Below are 17,353 nucleotides of genomic sequence, written 5' to 3' on the forward strand. Positions count from 1 at the left end.
GATAGTTTTCTTTGACTTTGAAGCGTTAGATCATCATGAATTCATGACACAGGTAGAGACTGTTACTCGATGGTACTATCAGGACGTGTTGCGACGCCTGCGGTAAATGTCAGAAGGAGACGGCCTGAAATGTGGGGAGACAATTTATGGCTCCTGTATCACGGCAACGCTCTTGCTTATTCATCCCTGTTGGTGCGTGACTATTGCACAAAATACGAAATCACTGTGCTGCCTCATCGTCCGTACTCTACAGACCTGGCCCTGCGATCTTTCCTTTGCATTTCCAATGCAGCAAACCCCGTTGAAAGGACGAATATTTGCAACTACATACTAGATAAAAGGAAATTCGCAGACGGCGTTTCGTCTGATCCAGCAAGAGGCGTATCAAGACTGCTTTCGGAAGTGGAAACGGCTTTGGAAGCGGGGTATCAATTTTAGAGGAGAGTATTTCGAAGAAGACCATGGACAAAAGTAAAAGGCAAGCGTAGACAAAATTTGTGGACAAAGTTCTGGAATTTTTTTAATATACCTCGTAAAAAATGTGTGCTACGAAGGACGTGATGTACATGTACACACAAGCAAATATCAAATTTCATAAAAATTGGATGATTTATTCACGAGAAAGCGCTTAACAACTTGAGCATGTCAGTAACGCGTTGATCCAACTCTGTCCCTTATGCAAGCAGTTATTCGGCTTGGCATTGATTAATGGAGGTGACGGATGTCCTCCTGAGTGATGTCTGTCACATTCGGTCCAACTGGCGCGTCAGATCGTCGAAATTCCGAACTGGTTGGAAGGGCACTGTCCACGCTGTTCTAAACCTTCTCGATTTGGGAGGGATCCTGCGACCTTGTTGGCCAAGGCAGAGTTTGGCAAGCTCTTAAACAAGCAATAGAAACCCTCGCCCTGAGCGGGCGGGCATTATATTGCTGAAATGTAAGCCCTACTTGGTTTGGCCTAAAGGGCCAAAAACTGGGCGCAGAAAATCGTCGAGTTACCGCTGTGCTGTAAGGATGCTGCGGATAACAACCAAGGGGGTTCTGCTATGAAAAGAAATGGCACCTAAGACCATCACTTCTGGCTTTTGGGCTTATGGCGGATGGGAGTCATGTTGGTAGCCTACCGCTGCCCGCAGCTTCTCCAGACACGTCTTTAGCCTGAAATCTCATTGACTGGAGCAGGATGGCCTTCAGTGATGAGTCACACTTCGAACTGAGCTTCATTTTGTTGCCAACAAGATCGTCGGATCTCTCCCCAATTGAGGACGTTTGGATCGTTGTGGACAGTGCCCTCCAACCGGCGCGCGATTTTGAAAATCTGACGCACCAATTCGACAGAATTTGGCTGGTGTTTCTCATGAGGACATCCAAAAACTCTGTTAATCAGTGCTAATCCATACAGCTGCTTACATAAGGGCCAGAGGTGGAGGTAAGCGTTGTTGACTTGCCCAATTCGTGAAGGTATTTCTCTTGAAAATTTCGTCATCTTTTTCTGGAATTTAATAATTTGTTTGTCTGTTCTTGTACATCAGATCTACCGCATTCCATCCCATTCGGATAATTCCTTCGCGTCGCGTCTTTATTTTTTTAATTTATTTATTTACTTACAATGTATTTTATGGAATGGTGCGTGTAGACGTGGCAAGATACCCATGTTCGATTATATTCTTCGATGGAACCAAACTAGCGATAACCTTAGAGACGTTGCCTCAGTGTTGAATAGCTATGTCTAGGACTTGTGTTTCTCAGTTCAGGGTACCTCTAACGTTTCAGTACATGATTTCGCGAAAACTAAGAGACATACGGAAAAATGACACTCATCAGTGGACATAGCATCTTTCCAATTTCCGAATCGTGTTACTGTGAGGCAAAAGTGTCAGAACATACAGACAAATGATGCGCTCCATTTTGCCACATAAAACTAGTTCTCGCCTGCATAAAGGCAAGTCAGTGAGCAGATTTTCAGAACTGGATGCTGTCATTGTGCCTCCCAGGGCAGCAGCAGCAGCAACATCAAAAGCAGTGAACTGTGTTCACATATTGACGTTTAGTGTAGCACAAGCGATTCCCATACAGAGGACCTGTAGCGAGAGTTCAAAAATTGGAGAGATGCTCCATCCACTAATGTGTGTGTATTTTGTGTATGTATTGTGGCGTAGTGGAGTCGTCTTCTGCAATCCGGAGGTACAATTAACCCTATGCAGTATACACTGATCAGACAGAACATTATGGCTACCGACCTACTGTCGATATAAACCCATACAGGTGATAGTAGCGTCACCTAGCGACTGGGAGCGGCTTTGCCCTACTAACATTGTATAGTTAGTTACCTGTGAGTTGCTTGCAGGCTGGTGAGGCGTGCGGCTGCGTATGGCTTTGCCCTACTAACAGTGTTTAGTTACTTACCTATGAGCTGCTTGCAGGCTGTGAGATGTGCGACTGGGAAGACTGGGAACGGCTTTTCCATACATACTAACTGTGTGTAGTTCGTTATCTGTGAGTTGCCTGCTGCTGTTGAGACATTCGAGTGGGAACGGCTTTGCCCTACTAACAGTGTGCAGTTAGTTACCTATGAGCTGCTTGCAGGCCGGTGAGACGAACGGCGGCACGCTGTAGTTACAGTCGAGTATCTGCTTCTTGAGCGCAGCGACGGTGTGCGCCTTGAAAGGCATCTGCCCCGTCACCATGAAGAACAGCAGCACGCCGAGCGCCCACGTATCGACGGGCGCGCCCACGTACGACTCATCGCGGAACAGCTCCGGCGCCGCGTATGGTGGTGATCCGCAAAAAGTCGTCAGCTGCTGCTCTCGGCCTGTCAAACATAAATCGTAGAGTTGCACGCTGCATAAATGACGTAGTATGTGTGAGGATTGCCGGTAGGATTGGTAGCATTCGTAAAAATCAAATGAATGTGTAAGAGAGAATCTGGGAGCCGACGTTATCCTTTGTTTTTCTTATTCACTCGGTTGTTTTACTCCCTCTGTCTTTCAATCCATATGGTAAATTCATACTTCCATATAACTCGAAATGGAGGAACAAAGGTCCAATAAACATGTGTTCGGAAGTAGACGGTGCGCGTGCAATGACAACAAATCGTCCCGGAACACACTACAGAGCTGCATCGCATTCTCGTAAGAACAGATGTTCAAAATGGTATCCATGGAATGCACTGCACTCGTCCACACGTCGCATAATGGACTGATGCACTCTTTCGTACGTTCTGGGATCTCTCCGAATAGTGTCACAGTCGTCGTTATCACGCTGTTGAAGGGTCAGTATTTCAAGAACAGGTTCAGCATACGCAAGGCTTTTCAGATGCCCCCATAGATAAAACTCCAGAGGGATTACGAGTATGTCCAGTACTCCAACAAGCCATGCTAAAGGGCCTCCGCGTCCTATGCAACGTACCAGGAAGATGATGACGAGGTGTCGTCGAACTGTAATGCGGAAGTGCGATGGTGCTCCGTCATCCAGAAACCACATAACCTATAGTACTGTCAAAGGCACATTGTCCAGCAGCCCAGACAGAGTATTCCGCAGGAAGATCAGGTACGTTCCTCCGTCGACGCGTTGTGGAATAATAACTGGTCCAAGTATGTGGTCGCAAGAATCCCTGCCCACACGCCGATGCTGAACCGATGCTCAGGAGAAGACTCAACCACTCACAGAGGATTGTCTGTAGCCCACAGTTGACGACTATGCAGATTGATGGTACCAATTCTGGTAAAGACTGCTTCACGAGTGAAGAGGACTGATGACAAATATACCATAATTATGATGGCCTGTTGCAAAAACCGTCGACAAAATCCTTCCTGTAGAGCGAAATCCGCTGCTGAGAAACTTTGCACTCGTTGCAGGTGATAGGGGTAGTATCGGTTATGGTGTACGATACACATAATCGCACTTTGGCTCACACCACGTTGGCAGGCCACTTGCCTGGAACTTGTACTAGGGTTCGTCTCAGTGTCCTGTAGAAACCAGTCCTCCATATCTACACTCCTGGAAATGGAAAAAAGAACACATTGACACCGGTGTGTCAGACCCACCATACTTGCTCCGGACACTGCCAGAGGGCTGTACAAGCAATGATCACACGCTCGGCACAGCGGACACACCAGGAACCGCGGTGTTGGCCGTCGAATGGCGCTAGCTGCGCAGCATTTGTGCACCGCCGCCGTCAGTGTCAGCCAGTTTGCCGTGGCATAAGGAGCTCCATCGCAGTCTTTAACACTGGTAGCATGCCGCGACAGCGTGGACGTGAACCGTATGTGCAGTTGACGGACTTTGAGCGAGGGCGTATAGTGGGCATGCGGGAGGCCGGGTGGACGTACCGCCGAATTGCTCAACACGTGGGGCGTGAGGTCTCCACAGTACATCGATGTTGTCGCCAGTGGTCGGCGGAAGGTGCACGTGCCCGTCGACCTGGGACCGGACCGCGGCGACGCACGGATGCACGCCAAGGCCGTAGGATCCTACGCAGTGCCGTAGGGGACCGCACCGCCACTTCCCAGCAAATTAGGGACACTGTTGCTCCTGGGGTATCGGCAAGGACCATTCGCAACCGTCTCCATGAAGCTGGGCTACGGTCCCGCACACCGTTAGGCCGTCTTCCGCTCACGCCCCAACATCGTGCAGACCGCCTCCACCCGGCATCATGGTGTGGGGAGCGATCTCCTACACTGGCCGTACACCTCTGGTGATCGTCGAGGGGACACTGAATAGTGCACGGTACATCCAAAGCGTCATCGAACCCATCGTTCTACCATTCCTAGACCGGCAAGGGAACTTGCTGTTCCAACAGGACAATGCACGTCCGCATGAATCCCGTGCCACCCAACGTGCTCTAGAAGGTGTAAGTCAACTACCCTGGCCAGCAAGATCTCCGGATCTGTCCTCCATTGAGCATGTTTGGGACTGGATGAAGCGTCGTCTCACGCTGTCTGCACGTCCAGCACGAACGCTGGTCCAACTGAGGCGCCAGGTGGAAATGGCATGGCAAGCCGTTCCACAGGACTACATCCAGCATCTCTACGATCGTCTCCATGGGAGAATAGCAGCCTGCATTGCTGCGAAAGGTGGATATACACTGTACTAGTGCCGACATTGTGCATGCTCTGTTGCCTGTGTCTATGTGTCTGCGGTTCTGTCAGTGTGATCATGTGATGTATCTGACCCCAGGAATGTGTCAATAAAGTTTCCCCTTCCTGGGACAATGAATTCACGGTGTTCTTATTTCAATTTCCAGGAGTGTAGTATACGCACAGTCCACCGCCTCCACGCACGATCGTCTGTGTGAAAGGACCAATGATCACACACACGCCGAAAAATGGCTTGAAATGTTGTGTGATGTGTTTGGTGTCTGTGAGGGTACTTGTTTTTGTATAGCCATGCCACCTCTCGACCGTCTCCATCTGCTTGGCGGTACACAAACGCTCTCGTGGCTTGTTCTCGACATGAATCCCGGACTGTTCTGATGCTTACAGTAGGTTGCGTCAATCACACACGGAACACATAAGGAACACACAGCACATGGATAGAGGAATTGCCACTCGTCAGCGCCATCTACCTTGAAAACGACGCATTTTCGGACACATGTTCACAGATCATTTATTTCTCCATTTCCAGTCAGGAATCTGTCCATGTACTTTATTGATTTTGCTAATGTTCACCCTGTAGAAGTTGGACGAAGTATTGAAGCGATATCTGATGCATTTTTGTTTAGAAATTTTTTATTTTGCCTTTTGTTGACGATATTGCGTTTTCTAGCGCTATGTGATAAATCTGTATAGTTGTATTTTTAATTTTTACCACAACATACCTCTGTTTCACGCTACAGGTCAACAGTTTTCCAATAAAACCTGAATTAAGCATTAACAGTTCCAATTTTACTGAAAATACTACTTACTATTAAGGAACATACTGGAGGATAACAATACAAAACAAAAATGTTCCGTAGGTTACCCGGCCCTTTGTATATCCTTACTAAGTACCTAGGGGGTTCACCGCTTCCGGTTTTTAGGGGAATCTAGTAAGACACTGGTAGCGAACGATATGAGGTAACGTCCGATAGGCATGCAATACCTCTAACGTATAGGTAATGCGGGAACGACCTTAACTGACCTAAGATACTAGGAAAACAACTTTAGTCTACGCTTACTTACGATGACTGCGGTAACCTTCGGTAGTTTTACAACTCTAATAAGCAGGTTGCTTAACCAAGTTCTGCAGTTATTGCAAGTTTTAGAAACTAAAGATAGTTCGTAAAATTTTGTTAAGAGTGGAAAGGTTTTCACCTCAAAAGCCTATCGGTCGGTGGCTCCTCACTTTCATTCGGAAGGAAAAGAATTCAAGTATGCTAAGGGAACAAAATATTAGCCACCATCTCAAGAGAATACACTGGTCGCTTTGGAGCGCTGTGGTGTAGAACTCGTACCTGTCTGCACTGCTACCCTACACCGTTAACTTACATCATGGCAGTGAAATGGTTGCGTATGTGCCAGTCAGTTACAAGAACTGTGACTTATTTTTGACAGCAGTAGCCTCCTGGTGTGAGTTATATTTTGACTTTGTGTTTATAGGACTCTCTTCCTCCTCAGCTAAGGCTCAGCGTTTCTGACTGTTATGCGGAACGGAGCGAGGTAGCGCAGTTGTTTGCACTGGACTCGCATTCGGGAGGAAGACGGTTCAAAGTCGCATCCGGGTATCCATATTTAGATTTTCCATAATTTCCCTAAATCGTTCCAGGCAAATGCTGGCGTGGTTCCTTTGAAAGAGAACGCCCGATTTCCTTCCCAGTTTGGGACCAAATCCGTGCTATTGCGCCTTCTCTTGACCTCGATGTCGACGGGACCTTAAACACAATGTTCCTTCTTTTCTTCTTCCAGTTATGCTTAGAACCCGGGTTCGGCTCCTGGTACTGAGAGCGATTTATCCCTCGTATCAGGACTGGAACGGAGTGGTCTCAGCCTCGTGTTGCTATATGAGGAGCTATTTGAGTGAGAAGTAGTGGCTCCCAGATCTGGGAAGCTGACAATTGTGGGGTGAGCGGTGTACCAATCCCATCCTGTGTAACACCGCATCCAAATGACGTCACTGCTAGAGGATGACACGGTGGCTGGTCGGTGCTCAGTCAACGGCGACATCACATAGACCAAGTATCGCTGACAGTTCGTCACAGGTGTACCTCACTAACGTCCAGTTACGCCTGAAGTAATCAAGCCCTTATATTAATAAGAATGCCTGCCTCCGCAGCTAAGTACTCAGGTGAAATGTAAAAACAATAATGTTCACTTCAGTAGTGTGTGAAACTAATCACAATGATATAAATTTGGGTGAGCTTCGCACTATACGTAGGTGGGAGCACCCTATTAATCATTAACTCCTTGCCAAAAAAATATTGGCGCACCGTCCGTTAACAGAATTTAACCGTCCTCTAATTTCCAAAAGCCAACGCGGGCCCCTTTAATTGAGGTGGTTATCAAAATAGCCATTAATATTAATAAATATGATTCAAGCTCCACTTGAAACTGCCCTTTACTGACTTGGTGGATAGTATCAAACCATTATGCTCTCTGCTTATTTATCTGTTTACTGCTGCTGATGGCCCATATGAGGTTAAAAGCGAAAAGTTGTTAAGCGAGTGAGTGGAGTCATCGCATTTTGTCACGTTGTTCTTGAGCTCAACGACAGATACGCTCGTGGTGCTAACCTTGTGTAATTGATATTTACGCACCGGAACCAAGTTACAGCTAACAGATATCTGCTGCTGCTAGTGCAGTCTGGTTTCTTCCTTTAGACAAAATTGAACGACATTTCCGAACATTCTTCAGTCAGTGATATTACTGATACTGGATATATGAAAAGCAGTAACTAAGGACTCAGTTACGACTTATCTTGTGTTATCAGACGGAATACTTCAATCGAAATTTTATTTCTGCTTCCTATGGGAAGTCTCTATACTGGATAAGCCATAGGACGTGGTCGTAAAACCTGTGTACTATAAATGACAAAAATATATATTTTTTCTATAATGGATACGTTTCCATGTAAAGTGATACTTATTTTAACAAATTAGTAGAATAAAATGATATATCATTAGTAACTCTTAGTAATGATCTGAAATAATTACGGAAGTTTTTGCGTGTTCCTACACGATTCAAAAAGAATGCGTCTTTACATCAGGAATTTACATTAACAATTGTAAGAAAGTAAGGTAGCTTATGCAAATGACTTTATACAATAACACACAAAATATTTAATAAAACTCAAAAGAAGTGGATATTACAAAAATCTAAATATATAGAATATTGGAATAATATCTACCGCTTCTGCTGTGCGGTTAGTAACGATATTTTTCCATCCTCGTGTCAGAATATGAATTTCTTACGTGTTGCTGCACGTACCGGTACGCATAAGCAACACATGTAGTATATAATAAGCTACCCCTTTCACCTTTAGTTCCACAGTTTGTATATTTGCTAGATATTGTTTAGAAGGTTCTCACTTACGAATAGACTTTTATTCTCGTTGGTTAATAGGCTTTCAGTGTCTAGTCACTTACATACATAAATATTAAGGAGCAGAAAAAATTGTCTATCATGAAACTGCTGTCAATGGAACGTTACGTTCCGTCGCAGGTTTGTCACGATTCCATATCGACGTCTAGAATGTTATACCTATCAGAGTGGGTCAAACAAAAATGAGTGTGACTAAAATATCTAGTGTTCTTTTACTATTTTCTTAAAGCCACGTCTTTCAAAGCGATAGTGAATGGCCAAAATTTAATATATCTTTGTTTCTCTTTCGGTTTTGTTACCGGTGGAGAAGAGTTCGTTCTTCCGAGTGACTATGGAAATAGGGGCCGCCATTCCTGAGACTTCTCCCAGTAACATCTACACTGGACAGTCTTCATTTGTTACATAGTACAATAAATGCTCACAGTCTTATAGAAAATACCTCAACACGTTCATGAAACACTCGTAGTGGCAGATTAGAGATATCGTGATTAACAAAGCAGAGAAGGAGCGTTGGACAGGTTTGAATCAGTTCCCAAGCTTTGAATTGTTGCAAGGGTAGTTCCAAATCATGAACAGAATTGTACTGTTTTACGCGGTGGAAAAATCCTAAGGCGTTACGAAAAAAATAATAAATGACAGTATCTCATAACTTCAAATAACGATACACAGCCGTCAAACCTAACAATTTCATTGCACGTCCACGGAATACTGTTTCCAGTAAAATATTTCTTACTTTATTCGCTTTTTATTACACCATAGATTATTAAGTTTCCTTCTTATTTTTGAATTAGTCGGTTTAATAAAAGTCATGAGGGTTATTACCCTAGTATTACTGTAATTACTGGTATAGACTTTACCTTGTATCTACTCCCAAAATCTGAAAAAGAAAGATTTCCATGTCAGCGAAATAGCAGCTTCAATAACGAGGATTAATAAAGTTAAAGAGAGTCACACATAAGCTCCTTCAGAAATGTTCTGTAATTATTCATGAAGAAATTTTAATCTGGTCAAACCCCGTTGCTTTCTTCAAAAGAATTTGAAATGCAGGTCTCTCATTGGACCATTGTGGAGCTGTTTGTATGGAAAATTGTGGCTTTCCCTAAGACACACGGGCTTTATATCTTTGTCATTATAAAGTATCTATACAATTAATTCTATAAATATGTGATTAGTACTGTAGTGTTTTGAAGTGAAACATGGAACTACTTATTAAATGTGCGTGAAATAGTGAAGTATATGTAAGAAAGTGAAACATGTTTTTTACTTGCCTGCAGTAAGCTGAGTGCTGAAGCCGAAATCCCCCAATTTTACAACTCCCGGTGATGAGAAGAACACGTTTTCCGCTTTGATATCTCGATGAATAAAGTTGTTATCATGCTGAAATGAAACACACAGCGCATTATTTTTCCTAGAAGGACTTCAGTACCATCATGATATTCAGACTTTCAGAGCAAGTAGTCAAAAGACTGAAGACATATAGAGATAGCTGATGCAGACTCTTCGTTGCGTTTTCTGTGACTCACAATATTTGACATACAGCTGGTAACTTTACACTGGAGAACTTGCAAGTTACAGAAAGAAAAAAATGATTTCGGAAACACCTACTCCATTTACTGCTGGAAAATGAGGTGACTTTTATTTTGTAGCAGAATTAGCAGTTAATTTGAAGTAAACTGTGACAACATTAAAATAAATTTGGGTGGAAAATTAAAGGATTTTATTGAAAATTAGTGATTTACACTGATCAGCTGGAACATTATGACCACCTACCACTGGCCGGTATGTTCATATTTCGCACAGATAACAACGGCGACGCGTCGTGGCATGGAAATAATGATGCCTTGGTAGGTCGCTGGAGAGAGTTTGCAACACATCTCCATACACAAGTCACCTAATTCCCGTAGATTCCAGGGAGGGGTCTAATATCTCTGACGCCACATTGAATCATGTCCCGAATGTGTTCGATTGGGTTCAGATCTGGCAAGTTAGGAGACCAGCACTTCAACTGGACCTCGACACTATGTTCCTTGAACCACTCCATTACACTCCTGACATGATCGTCATGAAGGGGTGTACGTAGTCTACAGCCAGTGTACGATATTTCTTCGCCGTCGTGGTGCCTTGCACGAGCTCCCCTGAACCAAAGGATGCCCACGTGAATGTTCTCCAGAGCACAATGGATGCGCCGCCATTTTGTCTCCGCCGCGCAGTACAAGTGTCAAAGAGCTGTTCCCCTGGAAGACGACGATTCGCGCCCACCCATAAGCATGGTGAAGAAGGTATCGGGATTCATCAGACCATACAACGCTCTGCCACTGCTCCAACGTCCAGTGCCAATGGTCACCCGCCCATTTCAGTCGTAGGTGCCGATGTCGTGGTGTTAACGTGGGCACATTGATGTGTCGTCTGCTGAGTAGGCCCATCGTTAGGAGTGTTCGGTGCACTGTGTGTTCAGGCACACTTGTGCTCTGTCAAGCATTATAGTCTGGCGTTAGGTCTGTCACAGTTCGCCGCATGTCTTGTTTTAGCAGTCCGCCCAACCTACGACGTCCAACATCTGTAATGAGGGGTGACCGTCCAACCCGACGACGTTTGGACGTCGTTTCACCTTGGCTTCGTCTCGTTTCGCAACAGCATTCCATTCCTCTAACACCCAACAAGTCGTGCAGTTTCCGAATGCTCATGCCGAGCCCCGGGCCATCGCAATCTGCCATCGGTCAAATACAGATAGATCGCGCGCACTCCTCATTCCACACACGAAGAGCACGCTCACATACTAAATGCACCGAGCGTGTATCTGACTAGCAGTCATTCCTCGGCAGGAGACGCTGTTATAGCCTGAACGGGTTTATATCGATGTAGGTCGGTGCTCATAATGTTCTCGCTCATATGTGCACATAACAAACAGTAATAATTGACATACTTACGGAAAAGTGAATTTTATTTATTTTCTGACAGGGTTGTTATGGAACGTAAAACATAAACGTATGAGCAAATGAATGACACAGCGAAGCGACTTACAATCCTTAGCGAAACATTTTACCTGTGAATTTGTAAGCGAAGACGAGGCACGTTATGTTTGGCGGAAGGTACGTAGTGTTGACATCAAAATTTGAGCCCTTACTACGTGTACATCTACGAGTACATCCATACTCCGCAGTCATCTTCTGGCACCAATATGTTTACCCACGTTGCACTACCGAATAGCACGTGGGAAGGATGATAGTAAAGCTCACGTCTTGGTCATTTTGCGAGACGTATGTGGGAGGAAGTAATATATTGCCCAACACTTCTTGGAACGTTGTCCCGAAATTTCAACTGTAAATCTTTCTATGACGCACAACGCTTCCCTCGTAGCGTCTTTCACTATAGTTTGTTGGGCATCAACGTAATGCTCTTGTGCTTACTAAACGATTCCGCGAGGAAACGCGCCGCTCTTCGTTGTATCTCCTCTCTCTTTCCCATTAATTCTAATGGTCCCAGAGTGATAAACAGTACTCAGAAATCTGTTTAACATCTAATCTACTCCTTTAATGTATGAATTATGTTTCTTAAATTGACTCATCCTGGTATGTGCTTTTCGTACAAATTGTTTATGTGGTCATTCTACTTTTGGTCGTTCCCAATGGTTACTCGTAGGTATTTTACGATGGTAACTATTTACGGTGGTTACTATTTACAGTGATATCTCATCAATAATTTAATCGAACAGTAGTGGACCTCTTTATCCATTTTTGCCACAATAGGTTAAATTTATTTATGTTCAAGGACAGCTACCAGTTCCTGTACCAAACGTTTTGCATTTCGATCGATCTTGTGTTGCAACCTTCCTATAGACAACAGCATCATTCGTCATTATCCTCACCGAATCTCCGAGTTTATCCACTAAATAATTAATATAAACTACAAACGGGATCGGACCTGTGACACTCCTTTGGGATACTCCCGAAGTTTCCTTTACATCTGTCAATTTCGGTGTTTTAAGAAATGCGTATTGACTTCTATCTGTAAGAAGTCCAATATCTAGTCGGAAATCTGATCAGATATTCAATATGTTTGAATTTTTTTCACTAGATGGCAGTATGGAAACGTATTGAATGTCTTTTGGAACTCGAGGAGTAATGCATTAATCTGGGCACCTTTGTTTACGACACTCTGTATCTCATTCACGTACAAAGTGAGCTGAGTTTCGCAAAATCTCTGTATCTGAAATCGAGTTTGATTTTTATAGTGGTAACTTTCTTTCTTCGAAAACGCTATAGTGCGTGAACGAAATAAAACATGCCCACCATTCCACAACAGATTCACGTCGGCGAGGCAGACCTATAATAATACACAAGTGTCCGACGACCCTTCTTCAAAACAGAAATAATCTGCCCATGTTCTCAAATGGCGCAAATGGATCTAAGCATTATGGGAATTAACATCTGATGTCATCAGTCCCCTAGACTTTGAACTAAGTAAACCTAACTGACTTAAGGACATCACACACATCCATGCCCGAGGCAGGATTCGAACCTGCGACCGTAGCAGCCGCCTGGTTCCGGAATGAAGCACCTAGAACCGCTCGGCCACAACGGCTGGCTGAATGTTTTCAGTCGGCCTTTCCACTGTAGAGTATTTTCAGTTGATTTTCTATTCTGCGATCGCTTACCTACAAATTTGTAATTTCCACGTGTAAGGTGTCAGACAAATCCAATACCTTCCATGAAAACCCTGACATGATAAGCAAATCCAGTAGTATGTCACATAGATCCGAATAAATCGCGACATTAAATTAACCAAAGTAATACGAGTAACGAGTGAGCAAATGGAATACCACAGACTAACACAAGAATGCCTAAATGCATGTCTTACCTTCCCACCGTGAGACCGACGCAGTTCCGAGGGGAGAAACGAGAACAGAAGCGGAGAGCAGAACCGTGTTAAGCTAGAAGGCCCTATGGTAAGGGACGGACTGGACACCCACGTCGCTAGCATACCTCTAAGACTACCACCCGCACGTTTTAGCGTGAGACTTTTTCGCGTCTCTGTTACGTCAAGGACCACCCCCCAGCCCATGTTAAAAGCTAGAGCCCTCCAGAAAAACAGTATAGATCTTACGATAACACAAAAAGGGCCACTACCACCCGCAAATTTTAGCATGAGACTCTTTTGCGTGTCTGTTACATTAGGACCACCCCCCAGCCCACATTAAAAGATAGAGCCCTCCAGAAGAACAGTATAGATCTTACAATAACGCTAAAAGGACCACAGCAGCTGCAGGTTTTAGCGTGAGACTTTTTCGCGTCTCTCTTACGTTGCAAACTTTAAAAACATTGCCCCACCACGAAAAGTACAACGTTTCTCATTGGATAGACAGAATTTTTGTAGTCGGAGCTTAAGGTTAACATTGAGACCCTGGATGGTCAGATGAAAACACAGCCAGATAGTTTTTTTAAACCAAATTCGGTAAATTATAGTAAGGAGAAGTTTACAGGGAGTTAGTTCCGAGACGGCGAGCAGGATGGCTGCTGCGCCGGCCGCTGCCGCCCTGACGCTGTTTAAACACCGACAAGGTAATGAACGCACGCGATGCCGCATTTTTGAGCGCATAAGGCTTCACTCAGAACTGCAGAAGTCTCATCTGTTACACCCCCTTTTTGCGTAATACTAGGGTCGATCGTCAATTAAAGCTCATGGTGTTCACATTTGCCACTTGAAGTAAAAATTTGAAACGCGATGATTTTTCTGTTATGTAGTTATTGAGAAGCTACATCAGCAACTGTAATTTATGACATGTTAGATAAGTAATTAAAGATGATTGAGGGTCATTGTAGACCATTTTGATAGTTTTCTCTTTTGTGAAACTTAAATTAAACCTAGATTATAGATGTGATATGACATAGGTCATCCTTCGATCGATTGTAGAACTTGGAAACCCACACAGGGAATATTAGTTCACATTTTTGTTGAACGAAGTTGGTTTTTACCATCCTGTATTAAAACACTTCCTTTTATCAATAGTGCAATTTATAAACAATGTTTTGTGAGTAGAATAAAATTTCCAATGACAAACTTAACTGCTTTTCCGACGTTATTTTACCAGCTAACTAAAAATAGGAAAGCCTTGAACCCTTTAGTATTAAGATTCTTTTACAGGGAGTGCAGTGGAGCTGACGCTGAGATCATTTAGTATTTGGTTATATCATCGCTAGTTTCACTGAACTCTTCTGAATTCTACATGTCATGTGTGGTCTGGCGCCTACTTACCAGCAACAGGTCCCAGGTTCAAACTAGTCAATTCCCTTAAAAAAAAAAAACACTCAGAGCGACGTTGTGCGAAAGTGGTAGGGAGACACGATATAGAACAAACAGACACCACCATGAATGTTTAGACACGTTCGGCGATGAGTGAAGGGAGGCACCTTATTACAAACTTTTCCGATAAAAGATCTTCAGAAGACCAAATTCAGTATTATCTTTCTGTCGCTAAATGACTGACTAGAGATTTCTATTTGCTTACTGACAGTATGTGAAACTGAAACGTCTTAGGGTTTTTAATGAGATCGTTTGGCAAAGTTCGATATTGCAGTGCCTGTGTTATTCCGAATTACGATGTAAAGTTTCTTCCGACATGCACTGCCACGATTACAACCGTCCTGAAGTACATGAAATATATTCTCAGTTGCGAATATGGACCGCATCAGACGTATTAATGGAACGACAACAGAGAATATTTGTACCCGAGCGGGACTCTAACCCGGATTTCCCGCTTATCGAGGGCGGTCGCCTTGCCATTTGGTTATGAGAGCGCCATTCACGGCTAAACCCAAAGTTCCATGTCATCAATCACAGCATATGGAAGTCTTTGTGTTCTGTATGTCGTGGTTGACGTTATATGGAAGTTTGGGCCTGGTCGTGAGTCGTATTCGTTTAACCAAATACACTCCTGGAAATGGAAAAAAGAACACATTGGCACCTGTGTGTCAGACCCACCAAACTTGCTCCGGACACTGCGAGAGGGCTGTACAAGCAATGATCACACGCACGGCACAGCGGACACACCAGGAACCGCGGTGTTGGCCGTCGAATGGCGCTAGCTGCGCAGCATTTGTGCACCGCCGCCGTCAGTGTCAGCCAGTTTGCCGTGGCATACGGAGCTCCATCGCAGCCTTTAACACTGGTAACATGCCGCGACAGCGTGGACGTGAACCGTATGTGCAGTTGACGGACTTGCTCAACACGTGGGGCGTGAGGTCTCCACAGTACATCGATGTTGTCGCCAGTGGTCGGCGGAAGGTGCACGTGCCCGTCGACCTGGGACCGGACCGCAGGGACGCACGGATGCACGCCAAGACCGTAGGATCCGACGCAGTGCCGTTGGGGACTGCACCGCCACTTCCCAGCAAATTAGGGACACTGTTGCTCCTGGGGCATCGGCGAGGACCATTCGCAACCGTCTCCATGAAGCTGGGCTACGGTCCCGCACACCGTTAGGCCGTCTTCCGCTCACTCCCCAACATCGTGCAGCCTGCCTCCAGTGGTGTCGCGACAGGCGTGAATGGAGGGACGAATGGAGACGTGTCGTCTTCAGCGATGAGAGTCACTTCTGCCTTGGTGCCAATGATGTCAACTACCCTGGCCAGCAAGATCTCCGGATCTGTCCCCCATTGAGCATGTTTGGCACTGGATGAAGCGTCGTATTACGCGGTCTGCACGTCCAGCACGAATGCTGGTCCAACTGAGGCGCCAGGTGGAAATGGCACGGCAAGCCGTTCCACAGGACTACATCCAGCATCTCTACGATCGTCTCCATGGGAGAATAGCACCCTGCATTGCTGCGAAAGGTGGATATACACTGTACTAGTGCCGACATGGTGCATGCTCTGTTGCCTGTGTCTATGTGCCTGTGGTTCTGTCAGTGTGATCATGTGATGTATCTGACCCCAGGAATGTGTCAATAAAGTTTCCCCTTCCTGGGACAATGAATTCACGGTGTTCTTATTTCAATTTCTAGGAGTGTAGTAAGACGACCGCCCGCCTTACCATGTCTATAGGAAAGTCGCAACACCAGATCAACCCCTCGAGTCCCGATCCGGCACAAATTTTCATTGTCTCCGTCCAATTATACGGTTGATGGTAGTTCATATTTGCAACTACATTTAATGTATTGGGCAAAATTTTCCTTTGAAATTGGTCCGATACTTCTGGAATTGCTCTCCTTACGCTCATTTTGGCTTCATTCGGCTTTTTTTTGCGTACTAGGATTGCTGTGTTGTCCGAAGAAGACAGCCAGGGAAAAAGCACAACAGGCGCAAAGATGAGAGCTGGTGCGAGTTCCACTAGCTTCACGGGCGGCGCTGAGGATGAAGATACCGACTTGGTCTCAGCTGATTGCCGGCCGAGTACAATCCGCCAATGACCGGACGACAACGGATAGAAGCGTACTCGGAAGATAGAAGAGCAACTCTCACCCACTTGGTTATAGATCATCGTCCAGGGCTGACTTAGACAATGAACGTCGTTTAGTGAACTCTTAGAAGAGAAGAGACAGATATTGTAAATTACATTTGCTATGCACTATTATTTGCAATTAGCCATTGAGGGCCTCTTTTGTGCTATATTGTATGCAGTGTTGCAGTCTTCATTATTCAACAAGTCACAAAGATAAATAAACCTTTCTAACTCATTTGTGTGACTTTGTTACTTATTTGTTGGAGTGTTGTAGAACCTTCTCTCCCCTGTCCTGTTACCTGATCGTGGGGCATAGCTGTGTAATAGTGGCAGTGTCTTAGCGGTGTAATGCACCAAAAGCCGTTTCAGTAACTCACAAACTCGGCCTACCGCAGCAACAA

General features: G+C 44.8%; 1 protein-coding gene across 6 annotated transcripts in view; it reads right to left on the bottom strand.

Moving 5' to 3' along the window:
• LOC126299171 (serine/threonine-protein kinase NIM1-like) overlaps positions 1-17,353 on the bottom strand; it is a 511,818-nt gene that overhangs the window by 11,037 nt on the left and 483,428 nt on the right. For all 6 annotated transcript variants that reach the window (XM_049990932.1, XM_049990937.1, XM_049990936.1 and 3 more), the window contains 2 exons: positions 9,785-9,893; positions 2,570-2,812 (listed from right to left, as the gene is read on the bottom strand). In XM_049990932.1, the coding sequence (XP_049846889.1) occupies positions 2,570-2,812; positions 9,785-9,893 (352 nt within the window). The remainder of the gene's footprint in view (positions 1-2,569; positions 2,813-9,784; positions 9,894-17,353) is intronic.

Source organism: Schistocerca gregaria, chromosome X (genome assembly GCF_023897955.1).
Source record: "Schistocerca gregaria isolate iqSchGreg1 chromosome X, iqSchGreg1.2, whole genome shotgun sequence".
Lineage (NCBI taxonomy): Eukaryota > Metazoa > Arthropoda > Insecta > Orthoptera > Acrididae > Schistocerca > Schistocerca gregaria.